Source organism: Sorex araneus, chromosome 1, assembly GCF_027595985.1.
Source record: "Sorex araneus isolate mSorAra2 chromosome 1, mSorAra2.pri, whole genome shotgun sequence".
In the NCBI taxonomy this organism is placed as follows: domain Eukaryota; kingdom Metazoa; phylum Chordata; class Mammalia; order Eulipotyphla; family Soricidae; genus Sorex; species Sorex araneus.
The window spans coordinates 4,168,326-4,181,218 of record NC_073302.1 but is presented as its reverse complement, the minus strand read 5'-3'; the positions used below and the strand labels follow the sequence as shown (position 1 = coordinate 4,181,218).

The 12,893-nt window shown below is 49.5% G+C and overlaps 1 protein-coding gene across 1 annotated transcript in view; it reads left to right on the top strand.

The window, feature by feature from the left end:
* The window catches only part of NUP188 (nucleoporin 188), a 52,910-nt gene that overhangs the window by 8,976 nt on the left and 31,041 nt on the right, over positions 1 to 12,893 (top strand). Inside the window, exons 4-8 of the mRNA XM_055127295.1 lie at positions 1,048 to 1,132; positions 5,280 to 5,360; positions 6,524 to 6,568; positions 9,509 to 9,601; positions 11,308 to 11,427. Of these exons, the coding sequence (XP_054983270.1) occupies positions 1,048 to 1,132; positions 5,280 to 5,360; positions 6,524 to 6,568; positions 9,509 to 9,601; positions 11,308 to 11,427 (424 nt within the window). The remainder of the gene's footprint in view (positions 1 to 1,047; positions 1,133 to 5,279; positions 5,361 to 6,523; positions 6,569 to 9,508; positions 9,602 to 11,307; positions 11,428 to 12,893) is intronic.

Here is a 12,893-nt window from a genome sequence, read left to right as displayed (position 1 = left end):
TATCACTATAGATGCATGGATATTTGTTTTAGACTTCATATTTGTTGTTTGAGGTTGGCCTCTGGTCCTTTGGGCGTGTTCCCATCCTTCTGCTGGCTCTTTGTCACAATATAAGATATTCGGACTATTTTGTGTTTTCTTTTCTTTTTTTTTTTTTATAATATTAATTGACTTTTTGGCTTTTTTGTTTGGGGGCCACACTTTGACACTCAGGGCTTACTCTTGGCTCTACCCTCAGGAATTACCCTGAGCAGTGCTTAGGGGACCGTATGGGATGCCAGGGATTGAACCCAGGTCGGCTGTGTATAAGGCAAATGCCCACCCCGCTGTCCTATTGTTCTGGCTCTCGATTTAGTGTTTTCATCTTCGCTCCAGTGTCAGTCATTTCTGCGAGCCCTGCTGCTTTATCAGACATGTTAGAAGCCAGACCTGGCGAGAAAGCAGATATGCGGGTACTAACAGGCCTGATATTATATTTCCTCTCCTTTTTTTTTTTTTTCCTTATTAGCCGTGGGATTTTTGGAAAGTTTTTTTTTTTTTTCTAAATGTTGGTAAATCCATTTGTGAAATGCAATATTTGCCTTTTAAGGGAGTTCTCATTCTTAGAACTCGTTCATCTCAGTAAACATATCTGTAAATAATGCTGCTTTTGTTTTGGGCCATCCCCGGCAGTGCTCAGGGATTAATCGTAGCTCGGTTCAGGGGGTGGGGGCGTGGGGGGGGGACGACGGATAACACACAGGACCCTGTGGTGCCAGGGCAGACCTCAGCTCCCGCCTGTCAGGCTCCCTAACGCCCTCACTAATGTTCTAACTGTTTGTTCTAACAGACACAAACTCTTGGACTTGGGTATAGAGTTCTCGTATGAAGTCTGTAGAGATGAACTCAGTGAGTGTGTGTGTGTGTGAGTGTGTGTGCGCGCGTGTGTGTTTTCTAGGCATCAAAGGTCAGAAATAGGCTTTATAATAAAATATCTCTTAAGTATTTTTATTTAGGATGATTAAGGGTCATTAAGAATGAGGAGATGATTCATTTTTCCTTTCCTAGTTCAACTTCGGCGGAGAGAGTGAAAGGCAGCAAAGATGTCGCTTCCCCACTGAAGGAGCTGGGCCTGAGGATCAGCAAGTTTTTGGTGAGTGACCTTAGCTCGGCCTTTATTTCTGCAGGTACATGATTTTATTGTCAGTGAAAATTTGGTTTGTTTCTGTTTGGGGGATTTAATGGTTCTTATTGTTTCAGAAATACGTAAGTTGTAATTCTTCTGCTAAAAGTTACACATCACTGCTCCTTACCCCAACTAGCACATCAGTTTTCTTCATCACTTGTCGCCAGTGTTATTTAAGTTATCTAGTGTTTGTTATTTTGTTTGGGGACCACACATCTAGCAGTGCTCAGGGCTGACTCCTGGCAGGGCTCAGGGACCATCCTGAGTGGCCCAGGATTGCACTGAGTCTTTGAGGTGCAAGGCAAGTGCTCTGCCCACTCTACTCTCTGGTCCCCTTTTTTTTTTTTAATGGTTCAAGGACTTCAACCCAAGGATTCGTGTCTGTAAAGATTTGCCCTAATACTGGACCACATCTCGGACCCCTAAAGATCCTGGGCACCATGTATGGTCCCGCTAGCCCTGCCAGGACTGATCCCTGGGCACAGAGCCAGGAATAAGCCCTGAGCACCGCCAGGTGTGGCCCGGAAACAAAACCAACCAAAAGACTGTAGATGTTTCCTTTTAATTTGGGAAATTCCCATGGCTGTCCTCCTGTGCACTGTGGATAAAGTATTCAGGTTTGTTTTTTTTTTTTCAGGTAATTAAGCCAGTGGCAAACTTACTTTTCCTTCTGTTTGGGTTAAAAGGGCTAGTTTCCTGACCTCACTTCTGTGGTGTACTAAGTAACAAGCAAGGGAATAGGCAGTATCAGATCATGAAACTCCCTGGGCCCTGAATACCAACTGAGGGCTGGGGAGAGAATGGGGGTGGTGAAGTGGGCTGCCGGTGATGGGCACCTTGGGCGCCGCAGTGGTGGCTGAGGTGAAGGAGTGGTGCGTAGCAAAACGTCCCATTGGGGCCTGAGTGGTACAACTGGGAGTACAGCTGGGAGGGCGTTTGGCTTGCACATGACTGACCAAGGTTCAATCCCTGGCATCCCATATCGTCCCCTGGGAACCACCAGGAGTTAATTCCTGAGTACAGAGCCAGGAGTATCCCCTGACTATCACTGAGTGCTGAGTGTAACTCATTCCCCTCCCCCCATAAAAACCAAACCCAAAGACGTAAAGTGGTGGTTTTTTTTTTTTTTGCTTTTTGGGTCACACCTGGCAATGCATAGGGGTTACTTCTGGCTCTGTACTCAGGAATCATCCCTGGCGGTGCTCAGAGGACCATATGGGATGCTGGGAATCGAACCCGGGTTGGCCGAGTGCAAGGCAAATGCCCTACCCGCTGTGCTATCGCTCCAGCCCCACGCCCCCTCTCTTTTTTTTTTTTCTGTAAAGACTGGCTGAGTAAAACGCAGGTTCCATCCTGCGAGCACCACCAGGACTGACTCCTGAGTGCAGGAATTTCTGCTCTCTCTCGGAGAGCACAGCAAGCTACCGAGAGTATCTTGCCCGCACGGAAGAGCCTGGCAAGCTACCCGGTAGCATATCGATGCCAAAAACAGTAACAAGAAGTCTCACAATGGAGACGTTACTGATGCCCGCTCGAGCAAATTGATGAGCAATGGAATGACAGTGATACAGTGATACAGTGGAAAATTTTATTGAATCACCGTGAGAGCAGTTACAAAGCTTTCGGGTTTAAGTCTCGGTCAGACAATGATGAAACACCTGTCCCTTCACCAGTGCACGTTTTCCACCACCAAAAACCTCAGTATACCCCCATCCCACACCCTCCCCCTACCTGTATGGCAGATGATTTCCACATTACTCTCTCTCTACTTTGATTACATTCAATATTTTGACACCAGACCTACCATCATTATTTGGGATTTTATCCCAACACTCAGATCTGCCAAAAAGGCAACATTAGATAATTTGTTTTCTATTGCTGATTATGAATAGCATATGATTTTGGGATTTTGGAATTTTGAATTTTTTTTTTCTTTTTCGGGTCACACCTGGTGATGCTCAGGGTTACTCCTGGCTCTGCACACAGGAATTATCCCTGGTGGTGCTCAGGGGACCATACCGGATGCCGGGAATCGAACCCGGGTCGGCTCCTTGCAAAGCAAACTCCCTGCCCGCTGTGCTATTGCTCCAGCCCCGGAATTTTGAAATTTTAATAATTAAATCTGGAGGGATTTCTGCCAAAAGCCGGTTCCAAGATTTGTTTCTGAGTCTCTGGGATCGTGGCCGTTAAGCAGCTTGATCAGCAGCCAGAGGGGCCGCTTGTGGGCGGCGACTCAGGGTCTCGTTGGCGTGGAGGAAAGGGCCGGCGCCACCCCCATCCCATGAGGCCCTGTGTGTCTCATCACTGCTGGCCCATACCTGACTGTCCTTTGGCCTCTGGAAGATGGCGGCCACCGAGCCGCCAGGGGGAATAGGCCCTTTGGCCTCTGGAAGATGGCGGCCACCGAGCCGCCAGGGGGAATAGGCGGAGGGATGGCACCTTTCTGGCCCCCTCTTTCTTCTTTTAAAATTGAATCATGATGAGAAACACAGTTTCAAAGTTGTCCATGTTTGGGTTTAAGTCATGCAGTATTCCCTCCCCAGTGTACATTTCCCACCGCCACTGTCCCCACTTCCCTCCTGCGACCCCCCACCCCTGCCTCTGTGGCCGACACTTTTCTTCTTTCATTCTCTGTCTCTCCTCTTGGACATTATGGTGTGCAGTACAGGTACTGAACGGTTACTGTGTTTGTCCCTTTACGTACTGTAAGCACTCAGCTCTTGTCCAGCGGTTTCACTTACTTCTTGAGCCAGTAGCCTAAATTTCTGGCAAGTTAATTTTTCTATGAACTTCCCGAGACTCTGGAGTCCAACCAGAGCAGGCGGTGACTCGGGAGCGTGGGAGCTGCGGTCGCCAGGGTTCTGCTCTGGGCTGCCCCGGCCATCTCAGCCATAAGCAGGTGTCCAGAAACTTGTGAGCTGGTTGAACTCTTTTGAGCTTTATTTATGAGTATGTGGAGCAGATGTAAGCGGATGAGCTTACATAGGGTGCCAGAGGTGGATTGTGGGCTTGACTCTGGAGGGTTGTTTCTTTTCTTTTCTCTTTTTATTTATTTATTTATTAAAATTTATTTTTTTAACATTTTATTTTATTTTTGCTTTTTGGGTCACACCCAGCCATGCTCAGGGGTTACTCCTGGCTCTGCACTCAGGAATTACACCTGGCAGCGCCTGGGGAACAATATGGGATGCTGGGAATCAAACCGGGGTCCGCCGCGTGCAAGGCAAACGCCCTACCTGCTGTGCTATCGCTCTAGCACCTCTTTCCTCTTTTTAGACCATGGGGGTGGTCAGGAGCTGTTCCTGGCACTGTGCTCAGGAATGACCCCCTGGGGGTTCTTGGGGACCATACGCAGGGCTGGGGACCAAAGTGGGTTATGCTGCTTGCACGGCAAGTGCCTGACTCCTATGCTGTCTCTCTGGGCCCAGTTGTTTGGTTTTTGACTCTTACCTGGCGATGCTCAGGGCCAACTTCTTGTTCTGTGTTTGGGGAATGCTCCGAGGGGTGGTTAGGGACACTGCGGTCCCAGGGATGGGAGCCAGGTGAACCATGTGCTCAGCCCATTGCTTTTTCTCTGGCCCTATGTGATTTTTGTTTTTCCTGTTTTGCAGGGTGGGGGAAGTTTTAGATGTTTCTGGAGAATAGCTAGTGCTTGAGGACTGCTCCTTGCTCTCAGCAGTGCTCTTGCCCTCAGCAGTGCTTGTGGGACCATGTGGTGTTGGGGATTGGACCAGGGTTGGCTGCGTGCAGAACAAGTGCCTTAATCCTGGGTTATCTTCTTGGCCCCTGTATCACATCTTTTTAAAATACTTTTTGTCTATTCAGGTTCTGAGTTTGTTCCAAAGGACAAATTTTTAGAATGTTTATTTTCTGGGACCAAAGAGATAGTATGGCGGGTCGGGTGTCTTCCGTGCGTACGACTGACCCAGGTACTGTCCTTGGCGCTCCATATTCCTCTCAGCACCACCTGGAGTCATTCCTGAGTGCAGAGCCAGGAGTGAGTCCCGAGCACCCCTAGGTGTGGCCCCCGCAGAAAAGAAACGAAAAGGAAAAAGAACAACCACAAACGCCCAGCCAGTAAGGCTTGCTTGTCTTAAGTCCGTCTCCCTCCCAGGGCCTCGATGAGGAGCAGAGTGTGCAGTTACTCCAGTGTTACCTGCAGGAGGACTACCGGGGCACGCGGGACTCGCTCAAGGTCAGTGCTCTCCGCGCCCTTCCTGTCTTCATCCTTCCTAGGGGCTTTGGGGATCTCTGCTGGGGCCGGCGATTGGGATAATAATAAAGCAAACCTTTGCTTTATTCTTTTTTTTTGCTTTTTGGGTCACACCCACTGATGCACAGGGGCTACTCCTGGCTCTGCACTCAGGAATTACTCCTGGCAGTGCTCAGGGGACCCTATGGGATGCTGGGAATCGAGCAAGGCAAACGCCCTCCCTGCTGTGCTATCGCTCCAGCACCCCCTTTGCTTTATTCTTAGTGTTCCTTTCTTCCCCTCCCCCCCTTCGTTGGTTTGTGCTGGGACCAGGGGTTGCATACTTGCCTGGATGTGGTGCTTTGTGGCCCTTGCCTGGGCGTCTCTGTGCTGGGCACAGTGCTCTCCCACCCAGCTGCTCCCGGGTGCAGTGCTCTACCGCCCAGCTGCTCCCGGGCACAGTGCTCTACCGCCCATTTGTGGGCTTCGGGCTTGCGCTCCTTCAGTTGCCAGCGTGCACCGTGCTCCCTGGTCATGACTGTGCAGCAGTCACGGCGGTGGCACTCGCACATGTGCTCCCGGGAAGTCCTCTCGCCTGGTTGGCAGGCCATTGGAGTCTCGGTGCTTCCCGGGGGCGAGTCTCTTTCTATGGTGCTCGCCTGTGCCTCGCCACAGAGCGGCTGGAAATCGCTGTGGCTCTGGGGCTCCCCGGCTGCTGGGTGCCGGGCTCCTCAGCAGAGCTGCCCGCACCGCACTCAGAGCATGTTGGCCACCAAGAGCGAGGACTCACGGCCCTCTGTCTGCAAGGCGGGTGCCCTCGGCTCCAGCGCTGTTCCTCTGGGCCTGAGCAAAGACTCAAGGCTTGAAGAAAACCACATAACTGAGGGGCAGGTGTGCGGGGGCAGAGAGCTCCACGCTTGACCCGGCCCAGGTCCTCCTGGGTATGAGAGCTGGAAAGGCCCTGGGGTCTGCTCCTGCCAGCCCAGCTGTGCCTTTTCCGCGTGCGGCTGGAGGCTTCCAGTGGAGCCCAGACTTGGATCTACTTAAAAACGCTTCCAGAAATGAGTGTGCAGTTGTCCCCTTGCAGGGTGGAGTGAAGAGCTTTGCTGTCTTGTTTATTGAATTTTGCTCGTAACATGACTTCTCGCCTGTCCGTTTTCCCTCAGACGGTGCTGCAGGATGAAAGGCAGAGCCAGGCCTTGATCCTGAAGGTGAGTCGTGGGCACTGGCCCACTCGGATGGCGGGAAAGTGGGCAGCAGCTCCTTCACCTGGTTCTTTATTTCATTTTGGGTTTCTTGAGCTACACCGGCAGTGCTGAGGGTCTACTCCTCGGACAGTGCTCAGAGGTTACTCCCAGTGGTGCTTCGGCAACCGTATCTGATCTCAGTGGTTGAACCAGGGTCAGCCACAAGCATGGCAAACACCTTATCCCCGTCCTTTCTTGCTGGCCCTCGATCCTTAACGGAGAGCCTCTTATATGTTTTCTAACTGTGATCCTTTTTCAAACACCAGAGAATCAGGGCAGGAGTGGTAGCACAGCAAGTCGGGCACTTGCCCTACAGGGCAGACCCTCTTCAGTCCTCTGTGTCGCATAGTGTCCCTGAGCCCAGGAGTACTTGCTGAGTGCAGAGCCAGGAGTCACCCTGGAGCATTGCTGGTGTGACCCAAAACACGAAGCAGTAAACCTGAGAAGTTTGTTTTGGGGGTGTGCGTCACACTCTGCTATGTTCACAGGGCCGACTCCTGGTCTCTGCTCAGGGGTCACTCCTGGTGGGCCTTGGGACCATATGCGGTGCTGGGGATCAGACCCGACAGGCGCCTTACCCGCTGTATTATCACTCCGGCCCCTCACATGAGAGATTTGCATGTGACCCCAGGTTTATGGGTATATAAGGTGAGGTATACAGGGGTCCAGCGGGTAAGGTGCTTTCCTTATACACAGTGAACCCGAGCTCAGTCCCTGGCATTCCCTCTGGTCCCCCCAGAGTGCATTGTCAAGAGTAATTCCTGAGTGCTGAGCCAGGAGTAACTCCTGAACATCGTCGGTGTGCACCAAAAACTTTAACAACAATAAAAAGAGATATGTGAATTGAGATTTCCTGATAATCATGAAGAAATGTATTTTTTGCTTTGTTTTGTGTTGGGGGAGTTTACACCCAGCGATGCTCAGGGGTTACTCCTGGCTCTGCACTCAGGAATTACTCCTGGCAGTGCTTGGGGGACCATATGGTATGCTGGGGATCGAACCCAGGTAGGCCGAGTCCCTACCCGCTGTACTATCGCTCTGGCCCAAGAACTGTATTTTTAAACAAATTTGGGTGTGTGTTGAGCCACACCCCGCAGTGCTCAGGGCTGACTCCTGGTGGTGGCTCAGAGGCCTTATGTGTGCCAGGGATTGGGCCAGGGCGGGTCACATGCAAAGCAAGAGCCTCAACCCTTGCTTTACTTCTCTGGTTCCTTAACACAAAATGTGTTGTCCCTTAACACAAAACGTTAACCTGCTTTTGTAAACCCCGTATTAAGTTCTGAGACACCCGTCACCCCTACCCCTATGTGGGGTCACAGTCCACAGCAAGCTGAGTTGCAAAGCACTTTGGTTTTTGACTTGTTTGGGGCCCTAACCTAGTGCTATTCAGGGAACCTTTGGGTGCTGGGGGTTGAACCTTGGTCTCTTATAATAATAATTAATGTTTTTATTTTGTTTTGGACTGGTGTCATAATACAGCAGGTAAGGTGTTTGCCTTGCATGTGGCCGACCCGGGTTCAATTCCTCCGTCACTCTTGGAGAGCCTGGCAAGCTACCAAGAGTATTTTGCCTGCACAGCAGAGCCTGGCAAGCTACCTATGGCCTATTCGATATGCCAAAAATAGTAACTCGTCTCATAATGGAGACGTTACTGGTGCCCGTTCGAGCAAATTGATGAGTAACGGGATGACAGTGATACAGTGATACAGATAGAAATGCAGCAGGATTAGTTTGCACATTCTTTTTTATTTTTGCCTTTTGGCTCACACCTAGCGATGCACAGGGGTTGCTCTAGGCTCATGCACTCAGGAATTGCTCCTGGCGGTGCTCAGGGGGGGCCATATGGAATTCTGGGAATCGAACCTGGGTCGGCCGCGTGCAAGGCAAATGCCCTACCCGCAGTGCTATCGCTCCAGCCCCAAGTTTGCACATTTTTAATGCAAACTTCCTCTGCCATCTGTAGAAGTGTCTCAGAGTCTTGTTATGAAATATACTGTGAGGGGCCGGGGAATAGCTCAGAGGACAGGGTGTTTGCTTTCCATGCCAGACCCCTGGCTTTGACCCGGAGCACTGAATGATTCCCCAAGCATCGCCAAGTTTTATGCCCCAAAGTACTGCTAGTGAGGCCCAAAAGCCAAAGATAGGATGTAGTTTGGCTGTGACTTCTTTTTTTTTGGTTTTTGGGTCACACCCAGCGATACACAGGGGTTACTCCTGGCTCTGCACGCAGGAATTACCCCTGGCGGTGCTCAGGGGACCATATGGGATGCTGGGAATCAAACCCGGGTCGGCTGCATGCAAGGCAAACGCCCTACCCGCTGTGCTATCGCTCCTGGCTGTGACTTCTGAAGTGGTTTCCTGTTTGGTATTTAGTGAGACTCAGATGCCTTAGTTACAAACAACTTGTAATTTTGTGTGTACTTTCATGTATTCGAGGTGTCAGTTGTGTTCTTCTGTATTGCTTGCATAGCCAGATGAATCACGCAACGGAACATATTCATTCGTATCATTAGTGATCTCAGTTATCTTGCATGACTCTCCTTGTGTCCTAATTTAATGAACATCTTGAGCTTTCGTTTGTTCTGGCTGATGTTTTTATTTTTGTAATTGCCTGTATAATAGAACTTTCACATCCTTAAGTGACCTCTCTAAATTTAGTATCTTCTGTGCAAGGTGGTATTGACGTCAGAATTCTCAGTTCTTTTTTGTTGGCCAGGCCAAGGGGCTGGTGCGATGGTAACACATACCCAGTAGTGCTCAGGGCTGACTCCTCGCTCTGCTTGGCCTGGCTCCGGGCTCTGCACTCAGGGGTCACTCCTGGTGGGGCTCAGGGCTCGCTATGTGGCGCTGGGGGAAAGCCCACACAGTCCCGTTTCTCTGACCCATGAACCCTTGTGTTTACAGATTGCGGATTATTACTATGAAGAAAGAACCTATATTCTTCGTTGTGTGTTGCACCTTCTCACTTACTTCCAAGATGAAAGACACCCATACAGGGTAAGCACATTAGGCTTCTTCACTCTACACCCTGTAAAATGCAGCAGTTCTAAATTATTTTTATTTTTTTTCTTTTTGGGTCACACCTGGTGATGCACAGGGGTTCCTCCTTGCTCATACACTCAGGAATTACTCCTGGCAGTGTCGGGGGACCATATGGGATGCTGGGGATCAAACCCGGGTCGGCCTCGTGCAAGGCAAACGCCCTACCCTCTGTTCGATTGCTCCAGCCCCTCTAACTTATTTTATTTTTCTTTTTGGGTCACACCCGGCAATGCACAGGGGTTCCTCCTGGCTCATGCACTCAGGAATTACTCCTGGCGGTGCTTGGGGGACCATATGGGATGCTGGGAATCGAATCTGGGTCAGCCGTGTGCAAGGCAAACACCCTACCCGCTATGCTATCACTTCAGCCCCTCTAAATTATTTTTATTTATTTATTTATTTATTTATTTTTGGTTCACACCCGATGATGCACAGGGGTCACTCCTGGCTCTGCACGCAGGAATTACCCCTGGCTGTGTTCAGGGGACCATATGGGATGCTGGGAATCGAAACTGGGTCGGCTGCATGCAAGGCAAATGCCCTACCCGCTGTGCTATCGTTCCAGCCCCATTATTATTTTTTTATTTATTATTTATTTATTTATTTTTGCTTTTTTTTGGGTCACACCCAGCGATGCTCAGGGGTTACTCCTGGCTTTGCACTCAGGAATTACTCCTGGCGGTGCTTGGGGGACCATATGGGATGCCGGGGATCGAACCGGGGTCGGCCGCGTGCAAGGCAAACGCCCTACCCGCTGTGCTATCGCTCCGGCCCCTTAAATTTATTTTTTAATTAGTGAGTCACAGTGAGGGTACAGTTACAGATTCACACATTTTTGTGCTTGTTTTTCCCTCATGCAATGTTCGAGAGCCCATCCCTCCACCAGTGTCCATTCTCCACCACCAATGAATCCAGTATCCCTCCCACCCCCAATCCCATCCCTCCACCCCACCTCGCCTCTGTGGCAGGGCATTCCAGTTTGTTCTCTCTCTCTCTCTCCTTTTGGGTGTTGTGGTTTGCAATAGGGGTATTGAGTGGTCATCATGTTCAGTCTTTAGTCTACTTGCAGCACGCATCTCCCTTCCCGCCCGGGATCTCCAATCACATTTTCCCTTCTCTATCTGGTTCTCTATCTGGGATGACTTTTCCCCAGCATGTGAGGCCAGCTTCCAAGCTATGGAGCCAACCTCCTGGCATTATATATTACTGTTCTTGGGTATTAGTCTCCTACTCTGTTATTTTATATTCCACAGATGAGTGCAATCTATGTCTGTCCCTCTCTTTCTGGCTCATTTCACTTAGCATGATACTTTCCATGTTGATCCACTTATATGCAAAGTTTATGACTTCATCTTTTCTAACAGCTGCATAGTATTCCATTGTATAGATGTACTAAAGTTTCTTTAACCAGTCATCTGTTCTTAGGCACTCGGCTTTTTTCCAGTTTCTGGCTATTGTAAACAGTGCCGCAATGAACATATAAGTGCAGATGTCATTTCGACTATACTTTTTTGCTTCTCCAGGATATATTCCCAGAAGTGGTATTGCTGGATCAAATGGAAGCTCAATTTCTAATTTTTTGAGAAGCGTCCATATTGTTCATTCTCATTTGAGCATTTACAGTTCACTCTAGGTATTAATCCACTCTGTTGGCTTTTTAGGTTGAATATGCAGATTGTGTCGATAAGTTGGAGAAGGAGCTAGTCACCAGGTACAGGCAGCAGTTTGAGGAGCTGTGTAGGACAGAAGCGCCCACGTGGGAGACACATGGGAACCTCATGGTACGTGTTTATGTGCCCTCTGTGAGCTCCTGGAATTGTATTTCTTCTTGTCTGCTTATATAGCTTCAAATGGAATTATTCCCTATTAACTCTAAGCATCTGTATCATTATCTTTTCTTTTTTGGGGGGGCCATACTTGGCCATGCTCCAAGGGTACTCCTGGCTCTGCACTCAGAGATTACTACAGGTGGTGCTTCAGGGACCATGTGGAGTGCTGGGGCTCGAACCCAGGTTGACCATGTGCAGGACAAACATCCTACCCACTGTACTATTACTTTACCCTCTCTCTTATGTTGTCTTTTAAGTGTAAGATACCGTCTGATTATTTCACCCACCGTGACTCATTTTTGGTGGTGCTTACTGGTGATGCTCAGGGCTTACTCCTGGCTCTGCGCTCACTGATCACTCTTGTCAGTGCTCAAGGGTTCTGAGTAGTGCCAGGTATCGAAGCTAGGTACCTGCTGTCCTATCTTTTCAGCCCCCACATGTATTTTAAAATTATGTTTATTAAAACAATTCAACTAGGGCTGGAGAAACAGTTCAAGTAAAGCATAGATCACAGCTGCTTAGACTCGTAAGTAAAAGAAAACGGGTCACTTAGAATAGTAACGAAAGCAGAAATTTCTGGACTGGAGCAGTAGTACACACTTTGTGTTCTGAAGGCCCTGGTTCATCCCCACCACCCAGCATCCCCTGCACACCACTGACCTCCTTCTCCATCAGTAAAACACGCTGCCAGCCAGATTGATAGTGCAGTGGGTCAGGCGCCTGCCTTGCACGCAGAGGACGCAGGTTCAATCACCAGCATTCCATATGGTCTCCCGAGCACCAAAAAGAATAGTTTCCTAAGTGCAGATCCCGGAATAACCTCTGAGCATCGCTGAGTGTTGCGCAACTAAACAAACAAAACAACTACACACACATTGGACCAGAATTGGGTGTTTGACTTGCACACCACTGACCCGGGTTCAATCCGCAACACCCCGTGTGCTCACCCAAGCCACCAGGAGTCCAGCACAGTCTAAGCTGATCCCTGAGCACAGAGCCAGGAGTCAGTTTTGAACACTGCCTGTGTGGCCCAAACCCTACCCCCCAACATGCCGAAAAGAACAAGCAGAACAAACCTCACACATTTCCAAAGACTGAACTTAGATGACAATTCTGTATGTAAATGAAGACACTTCTGAAATTAAAGTGTCCTTTCAGAGAAACCACGGCCAAATGGAAAGACCCACTATGTTCTTGGTTTTTATTTTGGTTTTGGCACCACAACCCGCGGTGCTCAGGGCTTACTCCTGGCTTTGCACGCAGGGATCACCCCTGGCAGGGCTTGGGGGAGTGCTGTGTGCTGTACGTGTAAGGCAGACACCTCCCCTCTGCCTTGTTGCTCTGGCCTCATACCATGTTCTTGCATGTAAAGATGAAACCCAGTGGGTTAAAAAAAAAACACAGTAGAACATGGCGTA